General features: G+C 39.4%; 1 protein-coding gene across 1 annotated transcript in view; it reads right to left on the bottom strand.

Moving 5' to 3' along the window:
• Positions 1–438: 438 nt before the first annotated feature.
• rasgrf2b (Ras protein-specific guanine nucleotide-releasing factor 2b) overlaps positions 439–26,797 on the bottom strand; it is a 102,613-nt gene continuing 76,254 nt past the window's right edge. The window contains exons 18-27 of the mRNA XM_042334559.1: positions 19,479–19,585; positions 14,838–14,950; positions 13,849–13,924; positions 10,517–10,620; positions 8,340–8,424; positions 5,763–5,960; positions 4,716–4,795; positions 3,859–3,976; positions 3,097–3,165; positions 439–1,669 (exon numbers count right to left, since the gene is read on the bottom strand). Of these exons, the coding sequence (XP_042190493.1) occupies positions 1,577–1,669; positions 3,097–3,165; positions 3,859–3,976; positions 4,716–4,795; positions 5,763–5,960; positions 8,340–8,424; positions 10,517–10,620; positions 13,849–13,924; positions 14,838–14,950; positions 19,479–19,585 (1,043 nt within the window). The 3' untranslated portion in view covers positions 439–1,576. The remainder of the gene's footprint in view (positions 1,670–3,096; positions 3,166–3,858; positions 3,977–4,715; positions 4,796–5,762; positions 5,961–8,339; positions 8,425–10,516; positions 10,621–13,848; positions 13,925–14,837; positions 14,951–19,478; positions 19,586–26,797) is intronic.

A 26,797-nucleotide genomic window follows, 5' to 3' on the forward strand; every position in this document is an offset into this window, starting at 1 on the left:
CATGCCGCTGTAATTCTCCATGTAAGTATTGTGTACATTATTATAGCAGTGGTTAAGCTGCTATTGATATGTTAATCTGCTGGTTTGGTCGTTTCCTTTAAGCAGAATTGGCTGCAAAGCTTTCAGCAATGGAATAAATGGAAAATGTGCTCTGTTTCTGGGCTTAACAGCTAAAACTGCATAGCTTACCACTGAGAGCACTGTCTGGCAAACTTCCCATTGCTTGTCCAGCTGGGAGTATCCTACATGATAGGGCTTTGGCTTGCTGAGCTCAAAATTATCTGTTTTTTTTAACAAAACTTATCTTATGAAATGTTAAATTTCAAGATAGTTCCTGAGCAAAGCCCTTAACATTAAGGGCTCTTCAGCTTTCTATTTACTGAAACATTATTTGGAGAAAAGAAAGAGAAACAATAATGAATTCAGGAAGAGTTGGACTACTATTAAAACAGTCAGCTGTTTATTATGAGCAGTCAAAATCCTTCTAATGTCTATGGCAGTTTCCATAGTGTTCACTTGGGTCCAGAAGACACCTGGGATAGCATTAACAAGACACATTGGCCAACTCAAACATGACGCACTTTAACATTACCTTACATTACAAAACATGCAGCATTCCACTTAGAAGATTACCGAGGGACTCTCCATTGGTCCTACTTTACAACACATAAAGTTGAGGCCCATTGAAGTTTAAGCAAGTGATAATACCCCAAATGACTATTGCAGTATTACCTGTATTCTCAAGAATACTCTAATGTGTACAACAAAACTGATATCAAGTAAGCAGATTTTGTCCTTTAGAAATCATGCCATAGGGATTCCGCATTCATCTCATGCTGATATCTGAGCCTTTCAAGTTTTTAGAAGCTGCTTCAGTGTCTTAGTCTCTCTGAGGATGGCAACAGCAAACCTCCGTCACATCCAAAGCTAATTAAAGATTAAAATTTTCCAACTGTCCAAATGTAAAACAAATAGAGGCAACTTCCATGTGTTTATACTTCACTTGCATGTTGCTCTATATTAACTCAACAGGATCCTTTTCGATTTTGCCCACAATTTTATTCAGAAAGAAATTTCTCTCAGAAGCCTTCGAAAGTCCTTTAGATTTTTTTATTCTTCACTGACTGACAGGCAAAAGCATCGCCCTCTCCCGGTTCCCTGCTTGCTACTAAAATTGCTGAATCATTTTACACTAAAGATCTATGTTTCCAGGTGAAGATAGTTGTCTTGATGCCTGTCACTTAAACTGCATTTTGCAGAAAAAATTATTCTGTTAATTTTGAAATAATAGCTTGTGGTCAGTCTTGTTTTCATGCTACTTAGAAGCAAAATCTTCGTGCATTGTTCATTTTGTTTTTGAAAGGAAAATTACAACCGTAAACTTTCACCCCAAAGTTCACCATCGTCCAAAGTGTCATGGACAATCTCCCTGTAAGATTCCACCTCCTCTTGAAGAAAACTCATGCTTGCATTATCCCTGGGTAGATATCTTGCACTCCACAGGCATGGCATCTATACTTGGTTTGTTACACTAAGCTGCTACAAACTCTTTGCAGCCACAAAAAAGTATTGCCGCTCATGCAGGGAGTCTTGGTTCAAGTTTTAAGGACAGCTCATACAGTGTATCTTCATCCATAATAACTGCTTTGTCAAGTAAGTATTGAATAACCTAAAAAAAGCAACAAGATTGATGCAACATATTAGAAATAATGATTAAAAGGAAAAATCTTCAGTTTTGTAGTCGCTGATCTGTAGTGGTCAGCCTGGCTAGGATGGTGGCACACTTGCATCTGAGTTAGAGGGTTGTGGGTTCAAGCCACGCATGACAACTTTGAGCTCATAGCTGGGCTGAATCCCGAGGTCCCGTTTGTTTGTACAGGATGAAAGATCCCACGACACTGTTCAATAGGAGAAGGGAAGTTTCTCCCTGTGTTCTGCCCAACAATGCCCCAGATAAAATTGTCATTCACGTCATGAGTGTTTTGGAACAGTGTTAATAGTGCTGTGTGTAAATTAGCTGACGTACCTGCCTACAAATGCAGTCACTCCAATCCACTGGTGGTCAATTATACAATTAAGGATACCTGTAAAGTATTTGGACATGTCTGGCCACGGGCTATTAGTTGGACCCACATTTTAGAACCCTTTATAGTCAAATAATAAAAATGTCAGTTACTGGAGGATTCCGTGGCAGCTCCAATCTAATAATCGGAAAATAACTCATACTATTCGTTCCCGTCATCTATTGAATCTGTGCTAGTTATATACTGATATGAGATTGGCACATTCACATAGGATCAATGTGTGAATAGCCAAGTGAAACGTATTGCATACACTGTGTGCTGAAATTTTCCTTTCTCTCAGCAGCCTGTTCAAAAGAGTCTTGTAAATTATGTCATTAATCCTGTTTTCCATGACTCTGTGGCATATATTGTAAATACAGATGAATATCATTTAGGGATGAGCTGCCAATGTTTAGTCTCCACTGCAATGCAAAACGTCCAAATCTGAGTGCGACTCCCTAAAACTATTGCTGGGACCATTTAAAGTATTAAAATTCACCTACTTGATGCCCAGAGTTTAAGACTGCGCAGAAGTTCGTAAAATTCTTAATTTAAGCTCTTCAAAAGAACTACAAAAGAAAAGAATTAGTGGAGTCCTGTAGCTCAGTGGTTAGAGCACTCGCTTTGCAAGCGAGAGACCTGAGTTCAATTCCAGGCACAGGGCGAAACCTTGGGCAAGTTTCCTTACTCCATACGCCTAATAATAATCCCTCCAAAAAAAACAATAATAAATTGGTCATTTTCGATCTACGACTGTTTGTGGGACATTGCTGTGCACAATTGGCTGCCGCGTTCGCCCACAAATATACAGTCAATTCACTTTAGTGTGTTCTGTGAAGCGCTTTGGGACGTCCTCCCAACGTGAAAAGCGCTATATCAAAATGCAAGGATTATTATTATTATTACAGAAATTCATCTTTCAAAATGCTGCGCAATGTTATATTTTAAGAAAATGGCCTCTGATTTGCAACCCAAGCTGAAGCTTAGTCCTACTGTGAACTCTTGACATGATGGCAAACACCCAGTTAGTTACCTTTGGCTGATGATCTATTCTGTATGGGGTTTGTTGGAACTGGCGTATCTCCCTGATAATGTGCGATATCTAAACAAATAGAAACAGGTCAGAGCCAGTTAAAAAAATAACAATATCATAAATAGTTGCTTAAATAATGAAGTTCAAATAGGAGTGTTTATTATAACCGTATCCTGATCTGCTACGAGCAGAACCTGACAACAACAATGAATCTTTAAGCAGAAGTGGAAACAGAATGTTACACTGTAAGTAAGAAAATATTATTTCAAGGCTTCACTTTTATGTTTAAATACGACTACCGAGAAACGAAAGCTACAAACATAATGCTCGCAGGATTTAAAAGAGAGGAAAAAAATTTGGTTTGAATTTTTTTTAAACAACAAACCGGTGCTTCAATTATTACAGAACAGTCCCTATCAGTTTCTGTTGAGCCGGATGAGGGATTTGCTCAATAGCTCTCAAGCCTAAATTGTCTTTCAGGAAACAATCTTAAGCAAATTTCCTTACTCCACACGCCTCTGTGTGGATAAATAATGTGTTATCTGCTAAAAATGTTTTGAGTTGAGGAAGGAGTTTCATGCACAGAAAAAAATGTTTTATAACAATTGCGTTGTTGATGCTGGAAGGCTCAACTTATGAGAAAACTATTTTCCTGTCCATCTATCTAACGGGACTACAATTCCCCTTGAAGCACAATCTAGGTACTCAGTTACATTTTATTGAAACAAAATGGTCAGTGTCCCTAACATATTCCAAACTCACCATTCTCATTTTGGAAAAGTTTACAAGGCCTTCTTCAGTAAAATTGGGTGTCCCTTCTTCTATAAACGCTAGATCAGTCAAATACATCCCAAGGTATGGAACGCAGGGAGGATTACAGCTGTTAAAAGAAGCAAAAGATTTGAATTTAAAACAATTAAATTATGTGATTAGTAATTTATAAAAGATGGAACAGTTCATTTTCACAAGGTACTAAACACATCAGATTGTACCTCATGTATTTATGGTAGTTTGTTTTTTTCAAGTATGTGCCTGATTAAAATTCAATTTTAATATGATTATTTATATGAATATGATTAATCATGAATAATCATATATGAATAATTATTTATATGATTATTTGACTGGCGTGCATTAGATTTTGTGTTATTTCGCCGACACCAATAATGATGCACATTACTGCCCAGAAATCATAAAGCTACCAAACACCTGCCAACTATTTGAGAATCATTTTAACAATGATTTAAAGTTGTTTTCTTTACCAACTGAAACTACCTGGCACGACCAAGTAGATTTGTGATATGTGCCAAGTTTTCCCTTCACCACTCACACACAGTTCTGAACCAAAGAGCCTTCTTTGACTGTATTTTGCTTGTGATCTTGTGACATGCACTTATTATCAGGAATAGATTTTGTATTACATGGTTGTCACTTCATTAGGAAAGACTGTTTTAATAAACACAAAAGTATTGAGAAACACACTATATAGTGCAAATCACCATATAATCCATACAAGAGCTGACATTGTTAGTTCTGTTCAGTAAATGTCACATTGAAATAGGAATATGGAGATTGGAAGCTTTTTATTTTATCACAAGGCACCTTAAAGCAGAACTAACTTTTTCAATGTTTCTCTCAGGTTTTTAAATCTTCCTTCAGATGAGACGGTCTTCTGAAGTTTGTCCATTACGGCCTTCGTCTGCAATAAATGGAAAGACAATCATCAAAGAATTTAAAATGTAACCTCACAGTTTATATACATTTTTTAGATATATAAATACAATGCCCAGTCTTATGTGTGAATTGCATTCAATACTGAAGTAGAACCAACTCTGGGATTTCTTCACACTTATTGATCTAAACTCCAAAATACAATACAATTTACATTTATGTAGCACCTGTCGTGTCGGGAGGATGTCTCAAAGCAGTTCACAGTGTTTGATGGGCACCCAAGCTGGGGTTGGGAGCGAGGGGATGGTGAGGGGGAAAATGACTGTAGTCTTGAGACTTGCCTTGAAAGAGGGGAGAGGTAGAGTGAGTCGGAGATTCTGGGAACGGAGTTCAAATCCAGTTCATGTGTGAGATGGAAAAAGACAGAGATTCTCACCATCAGGCAAGCTCCTTTGTCCATTGAAACTCAGGAAACAAACACTGTCACTTTAATTTAATGCCAACTTCAATGCCAACCATTCCATACTCTGGGGGTTATTACAGAATTCATGGGAAAATCTTAACAACCGACACAAATCATAGACATCTTTGAAACTTTACTAGCCTTCATTACAACAGGTCTGGAATATAAAAGTAAGGAGGTGCTGCTTCTGTTACATAGAGTGTTAGTCAGAACTCATTTGAAGTGCTGTGTTCAATTGCATGCACCCAATTGTAGGAAGACTATACTTGCTTTAGGTGGGTATCCAGCAACAGTTTACTAGATTAACACTGGGATGAGTGGCTTAGATATGATGAGAGGCTGGGTAGACTGGGGTTATATTTCTCAGAGCAGACTAAATTAAAGTGTGATTTGAATTAGCTACTTAATATAATGAAAGGAATGATAGGTTAGACAGTAGATGACTTTTCTCTGGGATCCATTACAATGTGACATAGCCTTGGAATCAGAACCAAAATGGCTCGACAAATGTGATAAAGGCATTGGTTATTACCTGTTTGCACACTTTTGCCCAGGTTTTCTTCAGTCTGTAGATTGCGCTCCTGTTCAGGGCTGAGGTGATCTCAAGGACGCCATTGTAATTGTGCATGCAACGACAAATGTCTCCCACTGCTACCCACTTCTCAATGGAAGTGGCACGGGAGCTCACATCAGTGTGTATCATGATTTGAGAAGCAACCAGGTTACTCATCTGAAAAAGAAATTACAGTCCAGAGGGAAATGAGGGTCATGACTTTCATTCACGCACAGAGCATAGACAGCAGGAAATAATTACACAGCTGTAATTCAATCAGTACTTCAGATAACATTGAGAATTGTACAAGTAAACTCTGAGGCAAGATTACAGCTCCAAATAATTTCCTCCAATTGGTCATAATTTTAGATGATATCCGCTGCTCAGTGAGTCAGTGACTAGAGGGCATCAATTTATCATAATTAACGGTCGGGGGGAATCGGAAGATTTTATTTCGTGCAAAGGACTGTTAGGATATTGTAAGGAGTTGTTCTATACATCCCTCGACCCCTCTGCTCCAGTATCGGCAGCTGTTCTTTTAACTATTCCCTGAAACTCTGGAACTCTCTACATCAATCCCTCTGCTTTGCCCCCTTCTTGTCTGCTGTCAGATCACATTTGAAAGCCTTCCTCTTTAATCGTGCCTCCGGTTACCTCTTCCCTCTCTCCAGCTCAGCCAGCGTCAGCCTCCGCCACCATTAAGCACTCTGATACTTTACCCATGTGAAGAGTGCTATGTAAATGAAAGTTGTTATGATTAGGATGTGGACTATTTTGCCAGGTGCACTCCACCTTACTGAGCCACTCTGGAACCATGTCGTCTTGTTTAACCCTCAACTATCCTGTCTACCTCACATCCATGCCATGTCTCACTCTGCCTTTCCCCATCTCTGCAACATTGCCCGGCTCCACCACTGTCTCACATCACAGGCCACTGAGACCCTCATACACACATTCATAACATCCAGGCTCGACTACATAAACTCCCTGCTTGTCGGCCTCGCCAACTCCTCCCTCTATAGGCTGAAGATCATCCAGAACTCTGCAGCCCTTGTCCTTTCGCACACCAGGCTCCACGACCCCATCCCCCCCATCCTTGCCTGACTCCACTGGATTCTCATCACACAGAGGATACAGTTCAAGATCCTGGTCCTCCCCTTCAAAGCTCTCCATGGCCTTGCTCCTCCCTACCTCTGCAGCTTTCTAACCCCCTACCAACCTCCCCACTCCCTCCATTCAGCGGGCTCCAGCCACCTTCACATCCCCCTCCTTGCCCACCCCACCATTGGCAGGCGGGTCTTCTGCCACTCTGCCCCCACCCTCTGTAACTACATCCTGCAGTCCTTCCGCATCGCCCCCTCCCTTACCTCCTTCAAGACCGGTTTCAATAACCTCCTCTTCAACTGTGCCTTCAGTCACCCTCCTTTCCCCACTGCTCTCCACCCTCCTTGATCCCGATCCCCAGCTCAGGTCCAAAATACTGATTGTCCAGTGCCTTCGGACGCCCTCCCGATGTGAAAGGCGCTATACAAATGTAATTTTGTTGTTGTTAAGGTGTTCGAGGCAGAACCCATATTAGCTTTCAAGAGTGAACTATAAACAATAATAGTAATCTTTACATTTGGTAATATATCGCTCCCTTCCTTCCTATTTTCAGGTCTCTGCTGAAGACCTTTCTTTTCGACCGGGCCTTTGGTCACCTTCCTCCCCCTCCCCCTGGCTCGGCCCCGGGATCCATTACTGTGAAGCGCTCTGAGACGCATTCCGGCCTGGAGGGCGCTATATAAATCCAAGTTGTTGTTGTTGGTACAGCGCCTTTCATGTCAGCAGGGCATTGCAAAGCACTTCACGGGATAAATTGTTTTGTGGGCAAACGCAGCAGCCAACTTATGCACAGGAATGGCCCACGAACAGCCATGGAGTGAATGACTTATGTACTATGGAGGATTGTTGCACTAGACACCAGGGGAAACTCTCTTCTCTTTTCGAATAGAGCCATGGGATCTTTAACGTACTGCTGAACAGACAGACACAATGTAGAAAGAAATCAAAAAATAGACTCAGAAGCGAGAATGATACCATCTGAATCAGACTGACACTTAAAAAGTCTATAATGCTCTGATCACTAAAAATACTAGTGTTTTTAACATTATTTGTTTATAATGGAAAATCTTGCCCCTTGACAGCATCCTACTGCACTGCCCATTCCCAGAGCTTTTATGCAGCAAGAATGAGATGGAAACATTTTGACACTGAGATTTAGTATCTAAATCTCTAAATGGGGGTTTTGCCCACAAAATATACAGTCAATTCACTTTCCAGTATATTCTGCGAAGCACTTTGAGATGTCTCAAAGACGTGATGAGGCGCCATATCAAATGCAAGGATTATTATTATTGATAATTAATGACTTTACTGGGCTTGTCCCAGAGAGTCTGAGCAAGGGGGAAATGGGGAGTCAGTTTCCCATCCTGTTCTGTAACATACACCAACAATTGTCTGCAACATTTAATCACTGTACAAACTCAGAGGTTCGGAAAATTCCTGGTCACTTACATCATTAAAATGCTTGCTGGTTTTCATGATGTATGGGGTCCGTTCATTTTTATCAAGTTTCATCCAGCCTTGACCAAGAAACTCCCTGAAAAGAAAATGACAAAGTAAAGATAGCACATGCTTTTGCTTTACTCTTTTGAAAGTTTTACGCTCATTAGTTCTGGCCTTTATAACTCAAGTCTTTTTGAAATCAGAAGTACAGAATTCTTCCAATACAGCTGAGAATTTTTACAGAACAAGGATTTGTCACTGTTTAGAAATGCCCCCAGCAACAACAAAAAATTTCTCTACTGCATTTATTTTTTCTATTCTTTTCTAGTGTACTTTCCTGCACCAATTAATGCACCAATAACAATTTCTAAATATGAAGTGCATCAGATCTCTAGCAAAAAAAAGTCTTAGGAAAATACTATTGCATTCTACCAGATCGGAGAGCTTCAGCGTGAAATCTTCCAACCTCCTCTTCCACCCTCCAATCCTACCTATTGCTAATATCTTTTTTTTAAAAAATCATTTCTGCGTCCACTTTCGGTCCAGTACAATAAATACATCATCACTCTCTGGAGACAAGATTACACCGGCCAGTGGAGCTGGAGTACTGGAGCTGGGACTATAAGGAGGTCACCTAAGCCCTAAGCCATAGGGGCTATGCAGAAGAGAGAAATAACCAGTGTACCAGTGTAGGAGGGTTCTATGAAGAACGATTAGATGTTGGAGCTCTTCAACCTTGAAAAGAGATGTCTCAGAGGAGATCATAGAATCATACAGCACAGAAGGAGGCCATTCGGCCCATCTTGTCTGTGCCAGCTCTTTGAAAAGAGCTGTCCAATTCAATCCCACTCCCCCACTCTATAATAATAATAATCCTTGCATTTGATATAGCGCTTTTCACGTTGGGAGGATGTCCCAAAGTGCTTCACAGAACACACTGTAAAGTGAATTGACTGTATATTTGTGGCCGAACGCAGCAGCCAATTGCGCACAGCAATGTCCCACAAACAGTCGTAGATTGAAAATGACCAATTTATTATTGTTTTGTTTTTTTGGAGGGATTATTATTAGGGGTGTGGAGTAAGGAAACTTGCCCAAGGTTTCACCCTGCCTGGAATTGAACTCAGGTCTCTCGGTTACAAAGCGAGTGCTCTAACCACTGAGCTACAGGACTCCACAAAATGACCAATTTATTATTGTTTTTGATTTTGGAGGGATTATTATTAGGCCTGTGGAGTAAGGAAACTTGCCCAAGGTTTCGCCCTGCCTGGAATTGAACTCAGGTCTCTCGCTTGCAAAGCAAGTGCTCTAACCATTGAGCTACAGACTCCACATAGCCCTGCAAACTTGTCCTCCCCAAATAATTATCTCATAGATAATAAGATCTCATAGAGATATACAAGATTCTAAATGGGGTTGAGAGAGTGAACCCAGGATAATACTTTCAGATATGCCAAATCAGTAGAGCACAGGATCAGGCCTGCAAAGGGCAGCATCAGGGCAGACACCAAAAAGTATTTCTTTATGCGAGGGAAATTAATAATAATAATAATAATCCTTGCATTTGATATAGCGCTTTTCACGTCGGGAGGACGTCCCAAAGCGCTTCACAGAACACACTGTAAAGTGAATTGACTGTATATTTGTGGGCGAACGCGGCAGCCATTTGCGCACAGCAATGTCCCACAAACAGTCGTAGAATTAAAATGACCAATTTATTATTGTTTTTGGTTTTGGAGGGATTATTATTAGGTGTGTGGAGTAAGGAAACTTGCCCAAGGTTTCGCCCTGACCTGCCTGGAATTGAACTCAGGTCTCTCGCTTGCAAAGCGAGTGCTCTAACCACTGAGCTACAGGACTCCACAAATGACTGGAACAGGTTGTTAGAAAAAGTTGATGAGGCTAGGGCAGTAGTCTCATTTAAGAAACAGTTTGCAGGAAGGGCATTTTTAAGGATGAGTTCAAATGAGCTTGTGATCTTGTGTAATCTTGTAATAAAAACAATCTTCCTCCAACATAGAGTTTTTATTTCCCTGGATGGAACTATAATAATTCTAAAATAGTAATAATCCTTACTTTGGTAGAGCACCTTTCACGCCAAGAGGACATCTCTATAGGCATGCAGATTTACTTTTACAAAGAAGAACTTCCACCCCTCCCAATCCCAAAATAAAACTCAAACTTACTCATATGGTATGCTTCTGAAAACAATATGATCAAGGAGTGTTAACTGCTCTGCTAGTTCCATGGCTGAGAGAGTCTCAAAGGATTCCATCCTGGGGCCATTTGTCTGTAGAGCATCAGGTTATGCAACAGATTAGTACAACAAAAGCGCAATGATTAAATTGTGATTAAATTAGTACATTGCTGATTTGGAGACTTAATTTACTGGAAACCCTTGATGCAAATTTTACAAAATGAATTAGTGCTAATAGATTACAATTTGTAGACTGAAAAATGTCTCTTACATAATATTATAGACTTTATTTTTACCATGACAGGACAAGCAATACTAAGCAGGTAAGAGTCAATTACATCACTTCCACTGAATGATAAACAATGAGTGTGGTTCTATTTCATTACAGTGAAATTTTGTTAACTGAATACTCAATTTGACAGCAAAAATTATTCAATAAACCAAACTATTCATATAATCGGACTAAACATAATAGGAGGCTCATCTCCCAGAACTCTGAATTCTATCCAATAATCTGCACTATTCAATTATTCAATATTGAATGAATCAAATTTCACTGTACTTTGTTCTTGTGTAATGTTTTTGTTTTGGTCTGCTGACACATGCAAAAACCCATCAACATGAGCAAGAGTATTTAAACTAGAGTATTCCATGTATGTATGCCACCTACACATAAACATTTTTCCCTGTGTCTGGAACAGAATGCGTACTCTCTCAATGGAGGGACTCACTCTGCTTACCTAATTCTGTAGAGTATTGGATCCATGTTCTAAGTTTAAATATTGCAGTTTGGAAATAAAAAGAATAGCACGAATTTATCTGGTTTTAACTTTCCTTCTTTCTAGTTTAAATTATCATTAGATATATCAAATGTGTTAATGTGATTGGTGACAATCTGGATTTTTGAGAAGGTTGAAGCCAGAAGAAACTTTATAGTTCTGGAGGACTAGAAGGTTATGCTCAAAGTGGTTATTTCTGCTGGTCAGAGAATGAACCAAACTTAAGCAGTTTGTGCTTAAAATGGAAACCTCCCACTGTAAGCACATACTGCCAAGTTGGAAAAACTCCCGATAAGTGAAAATAAACCTTGAGTGTAGAATATTAGATCATAAAATATTTACTACTTTTTAATCAACTTTGTACAGGTGAAGCATTGCCCCTTAGGACATTAGAATACATTAGAACATATACCACAGAAACAGGCCATTCAGCCCAACTAGTCTTTGCCGGTGTTTATGCTCCACATGAGCCTCCTCCTGCCCTTCCTCAACTAAGCCTTCAAGCATAACCTTCTATTCCTTTCTCCCTCATGTACCTATCTAACTTCCCCTTAAATACATCTATGCTACTTCCCTCAACAACTCCTTGTGGCAGCATGTTCAATAATAATATTAATAAATTTATTGATATTAACATAATTAATATATTAATATTAATAATATTTATTAATAAACAATAATAAATTGTTCATTTTCAATCCACGACTGTTTGTGGGACACTGCTGTGCGCAATTGGCTGCCGTATTTCGCCCAGAAATATACAGTCAATTCATTTTACAGTATATTCTGTGAAGCGCTTTGAGATGTCTAGCAGACGTGAAAAGCGCTATATCAAATGCAAGGATTATTATTATTATATTAGAGCGACGGTGCCAACCTGTGACCCACAAACTACTTAAGAAGCTCCTGCCCCTCCATGTCCCCCAACATTCACACGAGTCTAGGAAAGTCTGTGTTCAATCTTAATTTTCAAGCTGGATTTCTGTAATTTTTTGAAGAGCTACAGAAAAGCATCTTCAAAGTTAAGACTAAATTCAACAATTTGCCAAAATCTGCACACTCTGAATGCACGAACTTCCATCCTAACATTCCTTATAGCACAGTGCAATTGGGTTCAGTTACTGTAGAGTGTACTTGAAACATTGCTGCTCGCGGAAAAAGTTAATTAATTTGTCAAAGACCACACTTAAATTACAATGCCACTATAGTCGATCTATTTTCAATTGTTTTTGATGCTTTATAAAAGCCTTATCATTCCATTAGACTGTAGTATCACCCAACATCTAAGTTAAACAACAACAATAAATTACACCTGTATAGCACCCTTCACGTCAGAAGGATGTCCCAGGGCGCTGGACAATCAGGGAGTTCGGACCTGAGCTGGGAGTTGGAGTCAGGAGGGGAGGAGGGCAGGCGGATGGGGGTGGGAGGGTGGCCAAAGGTACGATCAAAGAGGAAGAATCAGATGGGTTATGACGGAGGCAAGAGAGGGGCTGAGGCCGAGGGATTGTGGGATATAGTTCCAGAGTGTGGAGGCACAGAGGCTGAATGCCCAACCGCCAATGGTGTGGTGGGAAATGCAGGGGACCTGAAAAGTTATTTAATTATAAAGGTTATTAAATTAGTACAACAAAAACTTGTATTTATATAGCGCCCTTCACGTAGGGTAGTTTCTGGGTTCAAGCCTCAAGTCGGCACTTGGAACTCATGTAGTCTAAGGTGACACTCCAGTGCAATGCAGGTGGTGCTGTGGTATTGAAGGTATTGTCCTTCTGATGAAATGTTAAACCAAGGTACCGTCTGGCTGTTCTGATAGACGTTAAAGATCCTTTGAGACTATTTGAAAAGAGATGGGCATTTCTCCCGGTGTCCTGGCCAACAACCCACAAATGAAATTGGTCATTCACTCCATAGCTGTTTGTGGGACAATGCTGTGCACAAATTGGCTGCTCTGTTCGTCCACAAAACACAGTCACTCCCCTTTACAGTATAACTTGTGAAGTGTTTTGGGACATCCTCCTTTTGTGACAGGTGCTATACCAAATGCAAGGATTTTTTTTTAAAACATCTAGGAGCTATTTATAATGACACAGCCAGTTGCTGAGCAGGGGAGGGGGAGCATAGGAATAATTTTGGGGAGAATATAAAGTTCGATTTCATAATTAATATCTAAAAATAAACACCGCTATGTGTAAAGTGGAGGTGACTTCTGTCTATTGAATGACAATACTGTTTCTTTTTTAGTGTTTTCATTTAAGTGGAACATAGAAGACAATTTGCTCATTATTTTGTGATAGCGTTTGCTCATATCTTCGACACGTCTCAAAGAGCTTCACAGGATATACTGTATGGTGGAGTGACTGAGTATTTTGTAGGCGAAGCCATCCATCCCAATTCCCTGCGCTTTCCTGCACCCACTAACACCCTTCCTCTTTATGTCCTTGTCTAATTTTGCTTTTAAATATCCTGCATTTAAACATCCAGGACAAAATGACACAGTTCTGGATTTATTCGTGGTTTACTTCTCAAATGATGCACTCACCAGCTGTATAATATCTTCCATCCTCAGCTGTGCATCATCCAGTTCTTCATGTGAAAGCGCACTGACAGAGAGTTTACTGCATATTAGAAGGATGTAACTGCATCATTGTTATCACAGAAAAACAGAATAATCAGCATATCAAAATTGTTGTACCTCCAATATATTTTTAGTTGTTATTAAAGAAACACGGATTTGATAATCTGCTGATTTGACACAAAACACTGTTGCAAAACTAGTTATTATAGTTGATTCAGTTAATCTGGCTCAGTCTGAAATGACAGCCTAGTGCAATACTGGAGAATTGCTGCAATGTTGGATGAGACGTCAAGACGAGGTTTTGCTCATCTGTTTTTAAGTGTTAAAGATCCTATGACACTATTCAAAAAGGGAGTTTCTTTCAGTGTCCTGACCAACAACCCTCCAGAATATTGGTCATTCACGTTTTGCCTGTTTGTGACATATTGCTGTTTCCACAGATAAATATAAAATGAGAGAACAAACCGTTTCCTGGAAAGGTGTGCCACCTGCTGTTATTCCTTCAAATATTCCTTAAATAAGTTAAAGAATGCATTAAGGAATTCCGCAAATTACTCCGCTATTCCTCCCCTCCCTATTCCGTTTTATTCACTTAATCGAGACACCAGAGAGAAAAAAGCTCTGGAATATTGGAAACCAAGGCAGAGAAAGGGAGGATATAATTGTGGAGAGAAACAGGATTATATCAACAGGATCTGAAATGTACATTAATTCCTCAGTTTTTTTTCAAAGGTGTGTCCAATATTAAAGATTATACATAAGGTCGGCATTCAACGCATCTGTTTAATTGTTGGTGTAAATTTCCAATATTAGTAATACAACCAGTAACTGTAAATTGATGGCACGCAGTGCTTTTACAGTGTCAATATTATTGTCTGCTACTTTACTTCCTTATACAAAGCAGAAGTCCCATACCATTACCTGGAATTATCAGCAAAGTATACAAATATTACCTTAAAATGTTGGCGGTAGCTTTCCTTTCTTGCGGCAGAAGATCAGGATCTCGCATCACTTCTTCTAACAACCCCAGAACACATGCCTTCAACTCACTGTTCATCTCAAAATCCTAAACAATCAGACACCAATAAACTCATTAATATTAATAGATGAGAGTCCAGCACTTAAAACCTATTGAATCCATGATTTTAAAAGGTATAGTTACAGGCACCTTTCTTTGAGTACTCAGTTGAATTGCCTGGTTCTTTTCCCTGATACACTTCCAAAATATATCAGACACTGTCTTAGGTAGTTTTCTCACCTTGAGTCAGAGGGTTGTGGGTTAAAGTCCACCTTGAGACACTGAGCTTTCACAGTCTTCTCTGACACTTGAATTCAGTTCTGGGGGAGCACTGCATAGATGAGTTGCTATTCTTCTGAAGAGACTTTTAAAACAAGGTAATGCTTGCCTGTTCAGATGGAGGTTCAACTTGGGACATCCTCCCGATATGAAAGCCACTATACAAATTTGTTGTTATTGATGAGTTTAATTATCTCATGGTAAAAGGCGAAGGGACTTTCTTTCCACTATCTGGTGGAATTGTTGTCCTGACCAACAATTCCACCAGATAAAATGTATTATTCAGTTCATGGTTGTTTGTGGGATACTGCTGTGTGTAAATTGCCTACTGAGGTTGACTGCACTTTACTACCGTGAAGCGCTTTGAGACGTTCGATGGTAGGCCAGCCTGTAGGATTGTTTAGTTTGGTGCAATATAAGGATTTCTATTCAAGATGTCAGCGACAGACACTGACCTCGAACATAAATCTGGGCTGGTTAAAACTGATTGTGCAAAATCAGTTAAAATTTAATCCATTCAGCCTTCAGAGGTGCCTGTCCTTTATAAAACAAGGCAATAATCCCATGCCCATCTGAATAACAATATTTTTTACATTTATATAGTACCTTTTACATTGGGAAGACGTCACAAAGCACTTAAATTAATTGCCATTGAATTTATTTTGAATTTCCCTACGTCCTTATCGCTGGTAATACAGTAAATACAGTGGCTAATAGTTGGCCCTCAAATACATTTGTCTCATTTCTAGTAGTCAAAGTGGCCTTTGGTGATGAGGTATTCCTAATAGTCCCATTTAGATGTATCCATCCATACACTGGGCAGTGCTTTTATATTCTTTGGGCCACTGAAGGTTATAAATTATTTTATTTAAAATAGCTATATGATGTTAAGTTGTTGTAAACAACATTTACAACAACTTGCATTTACATACCACCCTTGATGTGAGGTGGTGTCTCTGAGCGCTTAAAGGCAATTGGATAATCATCTGAAGAATACCATTAGAAAACTTCATTTAGGAAAAGACCAGAGAAATGAGTAGTAAACTACATAGTCTCAATGGCCCATAATTCACTGATTAATTGATCATTTGCCTTGTCATGGTTGCCTATAAAAGAACAGTCCCTTACATAATAATAAGTAATTCTTCATCTGATATAGCTTCTTACCATGTTGTCAAGATGTCTCAAAGCATTTTGTAGGATATCCTATAAAGTGATGTGACTGTATGAATTTTGTGGAAGAACGCAGCAGCCAATTTGTGCACAGCATTGTCCTACAAAACAGTCTTGGAGTGAGTGACTAATTCTATTTAAGGATTGTTGGCCAGAACACAAGGAGAAACTCCCTTCTTTTTTTGAGTCGTGCCATGGGAGAGGTGGCAACTCTCACCTGGACAGGCAGACGCAACCTCAGTTTAACGTCTTATCCGAAGAAGGTCACCTCCAACAATTCAACACATACCCAGCAATGCACCTGAGCATCAGCATAAACTATACGTAGACTCCTGGCATGAGACTTAATCCACAATCTTCTGATTCAGTGGCGAAAGTGCCGCCAACTGAGCCAGGCTGACACAAGTTGTGACACCATAATACACAATAAAAAAAATACAGTCACTGCATTTTACCGTAAGATCCTGTGAAGCACTTTGAGAAATTCTGTTACATGAAAGGTGTAATAACAAATGCAAGGAACATCTCAGAGTGCTTCACAGGATTTTACTGTAAAATGCAGTGACTGTATTTTTATTTTATCACATCACTGATATGTATGCCTTTGCAGGATTTTATTATAAAGTGTAGTGACTGTATTTGTAGTCAAGCACAGCAGCCAATTTACGCACAACGTCCCACAAACAGCCATGAAGTGAATGATCGATTTTATCTGAGGGATAGTCGGCCAGGACAGCTGGAGAAACTCCCTGCTCTTTTATATATCGCAACTATATAAATGGTATGGACACTGATTTAAGCTTTCTGTCATTTTTGTGCTTACACAGACACAATCTCAGGCCTCACAGACTGTAGGAATGTCTGTTGCCATAAGATGGAGCTCTAATTGCAGCCATCAGACCAACATTCCTTGTATTAATGCCAAATTTCTCAACAGGTTTCAAACACTGCAAGTGGGGTCTAACTTGTGAGAGTTGTAAATCGATTCAGAAGTAGTGATTCCTGTTGATATCTCTGCAATCCCACTCAATGCATTTACATAATGCCTTTCACATCAGCAGGACATCTCAAAGCACTTGGCACTGTTTGGGCACCTGAGGATGCCATCATGAAATGAACCTTGACGAGATGAGGAGAGAGGTGAGGGGTGGGAGTGGAGGAGAGAATCAGAGCAATTCTGGGATGGAGTTCCAGAGAGCAAGGGCAGAATGACATAAATCTGCTGGCAGCAAGAGCCGTTTTTGACTGCAATCTGGAAGTCGGGATTGATAGCCCACCAAAGGCCATGAGGTCAGTGAAGTGAAATTGGGATGCAGGAACATGAATGTTAATGGGAAGAGTGAGTGGAGAGATCAGTCCAGGTCAGTTTGGAATTAAAGAGAGACACACAATGCACACAACATTTATATCTGCTGATATTCACACTATTTTAATATCCACAATGAAGACTTGGTCCCAAATAGTGTGGATATCAGGCTTTCTAGGCGAAAACCTCATACATGTCTCAATGAAACTACATATTGTTAAACATTATAATTTAGAAATGAAGCAAATGTTGGAAATTGAGCCTTGTGTCTTCATTAATTTTGCCCAGTCTTGGTGGCAAGGAAATATTTTAAAAACAGCAGTTCATAAAGTGAAGGCATAATTTCAATTTATTGGGCTTATACTGACTCTACAGCTCATTATGAGGACATTCTTGTGTAATGATTCCCATCATTAATTTAAGTCAATACTTTGTTGATTCCTAGCTCCCTTCGAATCTGGTCTGTTATTTAGCATCACTGAACAAAGTAAAGCTGAAAGAGGAGTAATGCCACAAGGTAATGTCAAATTGTCATCAATACTCCTGGCTCACCAAACTGATTTGACATATTGACCTGAAACTTCTTGCAATTAGAGCTGCAGCTATGGATTTCCTACTAAAGTGACTGTCAGAGTCCAGTCCGCAGAAACTAGCAGTGCCTCTAATTGGGCTGACTGCTTGCACGTTTGGTAGTATTCTGGGAAAAAAAACATAATCCCCAAAGGGTTTCAAGCAGTTAAGTATTTTCCCCCTCCCCCATCCACTGCACCCTGCTCCATTCATCTATTACTTTGTAGCCATTAATTTCATTAAGGCAAAGTACAATTATTATAAGACTCAAGGGGAAAATGGATAATTTTCATAGAATGCACTCCATTAGAGAACTTGAAATCACAAAGCAATTTTAAATAAAATAATTCACATCCCTCAATAGCCCAAGGGATATGGAAGTACTGCCCAATGCAGCGCTGAGTCACACAGATCTGATAGTTGACAGTACGAATCCTGTCCTGTTTTGTGTTGAACTAGTCCAGAGCAGCAAGTGGGGCACGATCCTCCTGGGGTAGAGAGCAGGTAAGAGCGCTCACATTGTGGCTGAGTTGGCTCCTAGGTTATGTGTCTGGCAACGGATTGTTGGAATCAAGTCAATCTTCTGTAGCAGATTCAGTAGTCCAGTTCCTGGACCAGGTGTGTCCTCAGTACTCCAGGACACTGCTCATGATAAACCAGCCAGCATAGATCATCAGCAGGACTTGTAAGGGCAGACCAGTCACTGGGGACTGGGATGCTTCCCACTCAGTTCCTGTTAATGCAGTTACACTGCAAGCCAAATCCTAACAGGTAGGGTGGACAAATGGTGGGAAATCTGTCAAACCGTGTTTGTAAGGGCAAAGTACATGGATTTAGCTGGTCAAACTCTAACATTAGCTCAAAATGCACTCTGAGGTTCCCAAGCATTGACTCTGACAACCAGAGTCAATGTAAACTCTCCAGGATTAAGTAAGCAGGATTTGTCCCTCTGGGAAGAGAATGCCCAGTGTATGGATGTCAGCGAGGACAGGATAGAGTGTGTGCTCAGGGAGAGAGAAATGGTTCCTATCTAGGCTTCCACTGGGGTTCCTGATACCAGAGGAACAATGCAATGACGTGAACCTCTGGATGTGTGACAGATCCTACACCTCTACAAAATATAGTCACTATACTATACAGTAAATCTTGTGAAGCATTTTGGATATCCTCCCAACATGAAAGGTGAAGTATCAAAAGCATGGATTATTATTATTATTGCAATGTGTCTCAGCATTTAAATAGTTGTACCTGAGAGTGTTTGGAAACCCAGTGTCGGAGGACATTCAAGACACGGTTTGTAGCTGCCCTACGGATTATAAATTCTTTATCACACATGCGCTCTGTATTGTTAAATCCTGCAAAAAAAGGACAAAAGGATATTTTTAGTGTAAGAGAACAACAGACTTAACAATACATTGCCTTCATATACATTAGTCTTTTGTCTAGGGTTCATGTCACTGTTTATTAACAAGTTGATGCTGTAGGAAGAGAGTAGGTGGAGTTTACAAATACTGGAGAGTCTATCAAGCAGAGAATGTCATATTCAGCAGCAAGTTAAACTCAACTATGGAGGGGGCTGGGATCAAATGGAAAATGGTGTGTGATAAGTGCCATAAACGACAGCGTACTTTCACAGGAATAGAGGAAGTGTGGTATCACAAGATTGATTTGTATGAAAGAAGCCCTTCAGCTCATCTGATCTCATCCCTCAGAGCAAACACCCACTGCAGAGCCCATACACACAATACTGAAACACAACATACAAATCTTGTCAAAATGCGAGATTAGCCTATTTTCATATCCATATTGAAAGGCCCAACACATTTCAAATATGTCACAAGATTGGTACGTTTTTGTTTTTTCAATATTTGTGTAAGTTCCATAATAGCTTGTTTTTCAAGATCAGTACAAAGCAAAAGCTCAGGTAAAACGAGAAAAGTGACGCAAAATATAGGTAGTCTCAAAAACAATAAGATTACATTTATATAGTTTTATATTTATATAAAAATTACTTGAAGCCAATGAAGCATTATAATGAACCATTATAATTTCTAATGAATTACTCAGCCTCCATTCTCCCCGTATTCTTTGTGATTTACATCTCATTCTTAACACACTGCACAGTCCATTATATCTGTAGGCCTAAACTGTGCCATTTATATCAAACAATATCTTTATCAGGATGAAACTCAATTAGATGGTTCCCTTTAGACCCTGTAGACAAGTTCACTGATACACATCAGAATGCCAAATGACAGAAATGAGAAAGACATCAACACAGTTTAAGGTAAGTTGAAAAGCAAGTAAAAGAACTGAACTGTAAAGATGAACACATTTCAAATACAGGTTAGCAGTGAACATTCAGAATTTAACAATTGTATTACGTAATTAGAGTGAGTTAGGATTTTTCTTTGAAGTAGTGAAAGAGTTTATTTAGAGCAAGGGGAAATGATTTCTTAAGTGTCTATTATAAAAATGAATAAGGGGATGTTATTAATAAAACGTTATATAGTCTGAGGTGTTTGGGATGTTAGATGAAGTGTAAGATGACACTCCAATGCAATGCCACGGTAGTGTTGCATTGTCAGAGGTGCCAGGCTACAGATGAAACGTTAAACCAAGGACCCATCTGCCTGGACAGATGGGCTTAAAGATTCCATTTCATATTCAAAAACGAAAAGTTTCTCTCAGTGTCCTGGCCAATAATCCCACAAATAAAATTGGCCATTTGTTTCATGACTGTTTGTGGGACATTTCTGTGTACAAGTGCGCAATTGGTCTGCTGCATTCACTACAAATACACAGTCACTCTACCGATTAATTGCATTGATAGTTTAATTGCAGCCACATTTATGATATTAATTTTTTTGCATAGCAAATGTTGAGAAAATATTTATTTTTATATCATAATATTTATTCTTAGAATGAGGGGCGGGTGAATTCAGACAAGCAGAGGTGAAACTTGGCTCTTTGACTTCATCTGGGTGAGTATCATTTACTCTTATTTTCCCCAAATTAAATGAAAAGCAAAAGGGAGCATAAAATGGAGGGAAGTAGACCTTTCCAGTAAGTACTGGATCGGAGCATTTAATACAGAAAAGCAAACAGCAGTAAACCCACTTGTAATAAGGTGATATTACAGAGCGCCAAGGACCATCATAAGAAATGTCACCATCACAGCAACTCTTTCTGTAAATACCAAGTCTGAGATGAACTGAGCTGGACCTGGTTCTTCAAAGGGTGAATTACTTCTGTGTTTTCATTTACTTATGAGTTTGCGAAGTGCGATGAGGGCTTCTGAGAGGAAGAGGTTTTAATGTACGTTTTCTGTTATAAATCTCAATAAATTTATCAAATAATAATATTAATCCTTGAATTTCAAACAGCGCCTTTCATATAACGAAGATCTCTCAAAGCACTTCAAAAAATTTACTACAAAGTGTAGTAACTGTATTCTGTAGATGAATACGGCAGCCAACTTGTACGCAACAATGACCCATAAACAGCAAAAAAAAAACACAGCATGGAAGTCAATGACCATGGGATCTTCAAAGTTCACCTGACTGCTGCATTGTTGGAGGTGCCATCTTTCAGATGAACCTTTAAACTGAGGCTCAGTATGCTTGTACAGGTGAACGTTAAACCTCCCATGGCCCTACTCAAAAAGAGAAGGGTGTTTCTCTCGGTGCCCTGGCCAACAATCCCCCAAATAAAATTGGTCATTCACTCATGGCTGTTTGTGGGACACTGCTGAGCGGAAAATTGGGTGGCATGTTTGGCCACAAAACACACTTTACAGTATATCATGTGAAGCACTTTAATGTCCACCGAATGTGAAAGGTGCTATACCAAATATGTAGCGATATTCACATCGGAGACATCCCAAAGTACATTATTATGTATCATTTACATGCCTATTTTCATTCTTCATGTTTAGGGAAATTACATGTTAATGTGGAGTAATGATCTATTTGCCAGAACTATCAGTTTGTTCCATTGTTTTTACAGCTACTTGACATTTGCTTCAGAACTAGACAAGATAAACTTACCTCAAGAATAATGGCTATATTTGCATACTTAGACTGAGTGGATATATAAAAAAAAGTCGTCCAATTTTAAGTCCTCGAATTTTAAGAATGTCAAGTAATATATAAAAAACATTAATAAATTACAGAGCTCTAAACTACCCCTGTGAGCATACAGCCAGCTATTAACTCCATTAAGTATAGCCATGAGCAATTCACATCGTCGTAAAATGGCCAAGAATTTAATTAACAAAGTTCACAGGCAATTTTAAAACAAGCGATCCTTTCTAGTAAATCTAAATGCTAATAATTTTATTGTAGGAAGAAATGAGGTTGGTCAATGTGAAACCACTGATTTCGCACAATAAACACTGTAAATAGCTGAAGTCACTGCAGATTATTTCAGTGCTAAGATTCCCCTCTTCTTCACACCTACAGTCAGAACTAGCACTGAGGACACAGTCCCTATCCAAAGCAGATTAGTCTGCTTCCAATTGATTGAAAAATTCAGACCCATCAAAATCAAATGTGATTGTTTCTTTGAAACAAGGATACCACGCTGGCTTTGGACGCTAGGGGAAGGCACACATTTCCATTTGATGATAAAGTTACCCACCTTAGCAATGTGTGGTTTGTACGGGATTTCCCCCCATTCTAAGTGTACATCACCAAGGTGGGTAGTTTTGCCTACTCTTGGAAGTTATCTACCCCTAAAGCTTTCCACTGGTCAATAAACTAGTATCCTTGCTAACAAGTACTGAGAATATGGAAGTCAAAATGAACACACAATAAGCACTGGTAAAAACTTTTGAATATTTATCAGTCTCTACTATTCAACCCTTACTGTTAATTATTATCATTCCTGAACTAAGTCCTGCATCTAAGCCTAATATTAGGATTCATTCCAACCACTTACGGCCATCTCTTCCTGACATTCCAATGTCCTTGTGGCAACAGCACTAAGATACAGTGAACTTACCAACACACTAAATATGCTAAGGGTCATTTATTTTTAATATTAGAAATTGTTATAGAAAATAAGTACTGCAACTTTATTGTTATACATTAGGAAACAAAACCATTGCATTATACAGGAAAACAAAATCTAGGACCAATATTTTTTTGAAGAACTCCCTCAAACTGTAGAATACAAAAACATTGCCAGAAATTCACATGTTACTTGTAGCAAAGAATCGTTGTTTTTTTCCCTGGAACTCGCTTCCTTACTTGCCTGGCTGCTCCGATGATGGGTGTTACAGTGAGGAGATGCTTGCACATTATTTCAAAGGAGCTGCATTAAACTTCCACATGTCGACACCCAAATCTACTTCTCCTCCAGCAGCAAGTCCAGATCTGCTATTATTCTGTCAGCTTCTTTGTCAGACATCAAGGCCTGGATGAGCGCAAACTTCCTGCAGCTGAATGTCAACAAGATGGAAGCTATACTCCTTGGCTCCCGTCAACATCTTCTCTCCTGCATCTCTGATCTCCTCATCCTCCCCAGCTATCCCCAAGACTTACCAAACATGTAGGTAATTTATGTGTCAGGTTCAATCGCCAGCTGTCCTTCCTACGCAACATCTAACTAGGACTGCTTTCCTTCACCTCCGTCATATTGCCCGCCTCTGACCGAAACCCTCATCCATGCTTTCGTCACCTCTCACCTCTATTCTTCCAATGCCCTCCTCGTCAGTCTCCCCAGGTCCACTATTGCCAAAATCCAAATAATTCAAAACTCCGCCGCCCGTATCCTCACGCGCTCTAAATTCCATGCTATATAAATGCAAGTTATTATTGCATTTAATTTTATGAGGTGAGCACCAAGGATCAGACTGAAAGTTGAAGTGCCCAACCTCAGGAAAGTATTCTGGAGCGTAAACAATAGACAGTTGTGCTGCTTTTTTCCTGGGATTGGGTGGCTCCAGATTAGCTCCCAAAATGGTCGGAAGTGCAGGCCCAAGAAAAAAATCAAACAGAACCATCCAGGGAGCTGACTGGCCTCTTGCCATAACTTACACCACCAAAGTAAGACATTTTTACAGTGCCCATCACTTTGAAATGTCTCAAGTTGCCTCACGGGTGATGTAGTGACTGTTTTTTTAGGCAAACACAGAAGTCATTTGCACCAACAAGATTCCACAGCCATGAGGTGGATTTCAATGTATACCTCAATAATTTGGAGGATTGTCAAGAAGAAAACCTGGAGAATTATCTCTCTTTCAGAAAAGTGTTATTGGATCTTTTACAACCATCTGAACAAGCAGTCAGGGCCTCAAAAGACAAAAGATAATCCAATAATAATCCAATCTTCCCCCAGCACCTCACTGGAATATAAAATTTACTATGGTCTTAAATTCCAACATGGACTTCAATTTACAGCCTTTTGATCCAGATATGAAACTTCTGCCAAGTAAACCAAGTTAGGTTAGAGTTAGGGTTAGGGCTAAGGAGATGGGTCCAGTTATGCTTGAAATGAGAGGATAACTCTCTACATGCAAAACACATATTAATGATCACATTGTGTTCTATAGCTTGTGCAAAGCACTTTGAACAGTGAGTGTTCCCACTTGGCTTCCCTGCTGATATCAGAAGATTTTTTGTTCTGCTTCCATTATAACAATAACACTTATAATCCTTTCATTTGATATACCACCTTATCATGTTGTTGCAATGTCTCAAGTTCTTCAAAGGATTTTATTGTGAAATGTGTGAATATGTTTTTGTAGGCAATTTGCGCAGACAATTTGCACACAGCAATACCTCACAAATAATCACAAAGTCAGTGACCAATTTTATTTGGAGGATTATTGGCCAGGACACTGAGGGACATGTTTATCCCTCTTTACCTAGCAGTGAATAAGAACCTGGTTGTTAGATGATTGGCGGATTACTTTTCCGGGGGTAATAATACCTTCAAAAAATAAAAAATAATAATTTGGTCACTCAATCCACGACTGTTTGTTGGGACACTGCTGTGTGCAATTGGCTGCTGTGTTTCATCCACAAAATAAACAGTGAATTCACTTTACAGTATATTCTGTGAAGCGCTTTGAGGTGCCTCAAAGACATGATAAGGCGCAATATCAAATGCAAGGATTATTATTATTATTTATTAAATGACCTTCTCTTTATGAATGTGGGATCTTTACCATCCATCTGAAAAGCAGGTGGGACCTCAGTTTTACATCTCATCCGAAGGATGGCACCCACAGCACTGCTTTGGAGTGTCAACCTACACTGCAAGTGCAAAATGGACTTGAACCCACAACTCTCTGGACTTAGAGACAAGAGTGCTGCCAATTGAAAGATGTTGATTCCATTATTTTACGTTTGGAGGAGGTACAAAAAGACAGGCAGCAGTATTATGCAACAAAAAGCTTAAATATTTCAAGTGGAAAAATTTAAGCCACTCTGTTCTAATTAACAGCATGACCAAAATGACCCATAGTATACCAGAGCAATACCTATGGAAGAATATTTGAGAAACTGGGAATCCTGCATCTTGAAGGTGTAACCTGCTCCCAAAGGCCAGTTTGGAAATTAATTAGAAATAGTGATCTGGCATGCTGATGGAAAGAAGACACTTGATAGAAAAATGTAAATGATTTTAGTCAAGTGATCAGAGTGATAATCCCAGTGAAGAAATACTGAGAGTGAAACCTGGAGGTTTGGTAGTCAGGTCACATCAATACAGCGGAGGCCTAGATTAATTCCCAAATTTAGGCGATAGAGCACTCAAGTAAGAATTTCCAGCCAAGGGCATTTTTCTCATCTAGATAAAGAGGCTAAAAGAAGATTTGATAGAAGGGTTATGAAGGTTTTAGAAAAGTTGGGTGAAGGCCATATTTTCTATTGTGTAGCAAATCCAAAACTATGGGACAAGCTCCACAAAAGGGCAACAAAAGCAAATCAGAAATGCGAGAGAAATACCTTCCGTAAAAGTACAATAGCATGTGGAGCAAACTACAAACATAGGTTGTAGAGCAAAGGACTATAACGGTTTCAGAAAAGGAACTAGACATTTCAAGGAAATTAAAAGGATTCAGGGTTATTTAGTGATTAGATTAATGTATAAAGGAATCTTTTGGGAAGTTGGATGGGTTTATTAGACAGACCAATGGTCTACTCCTGCCTGAAACATAATGATCTCGACATGACTATCAGTGACTTAAGTGATGCCTGCCCCTTATTGGCAGAATGTGAAAGGACACAAGTAAATTTGGTTACAAACCACACAGCAAGTTTGGTTTCCAGACTTTCTGTAAAGGTGTTCTTGGGATCTAATTTGGGATATTCATAAATTGGATTTGTTGTGTTAATTGTGACTCACAGTTTGTGAATATTGGAAGTCATTTGACTTGATAGATTCACAAAATGGCTAATCATGCATCCCGGAAGCCAGGAAAGTCTGCAGCCTAACTCACAATGCAGTCTGTAACCACAATGTTACTTGTTCCAGCCACTCGAGTTCTACCAACAATATAGATGCACTTCAGATGAAGACTTTTTTTAAACAATTTTTTCTCTTCCAAATCTCTGTTG

This window comes from Callorhinchus milii, unplaced genomic scaffold (assembly GCF_018977255.1).
Source record: "Callorhinchus milii isolate IMCB2004 unplaced genomic scaffold, IMCB_Cmil_1.0 Scaffold1, whole genome shotgun sequence".
Classification (NCBI taxonomy): domain Eukaryota; kingdom Metazoa; phylum Chordata; class Chondrichthyes; order Chimaeriformes; family Callorhinchidae; genus Callorhinchus; species Callorhinchus milii.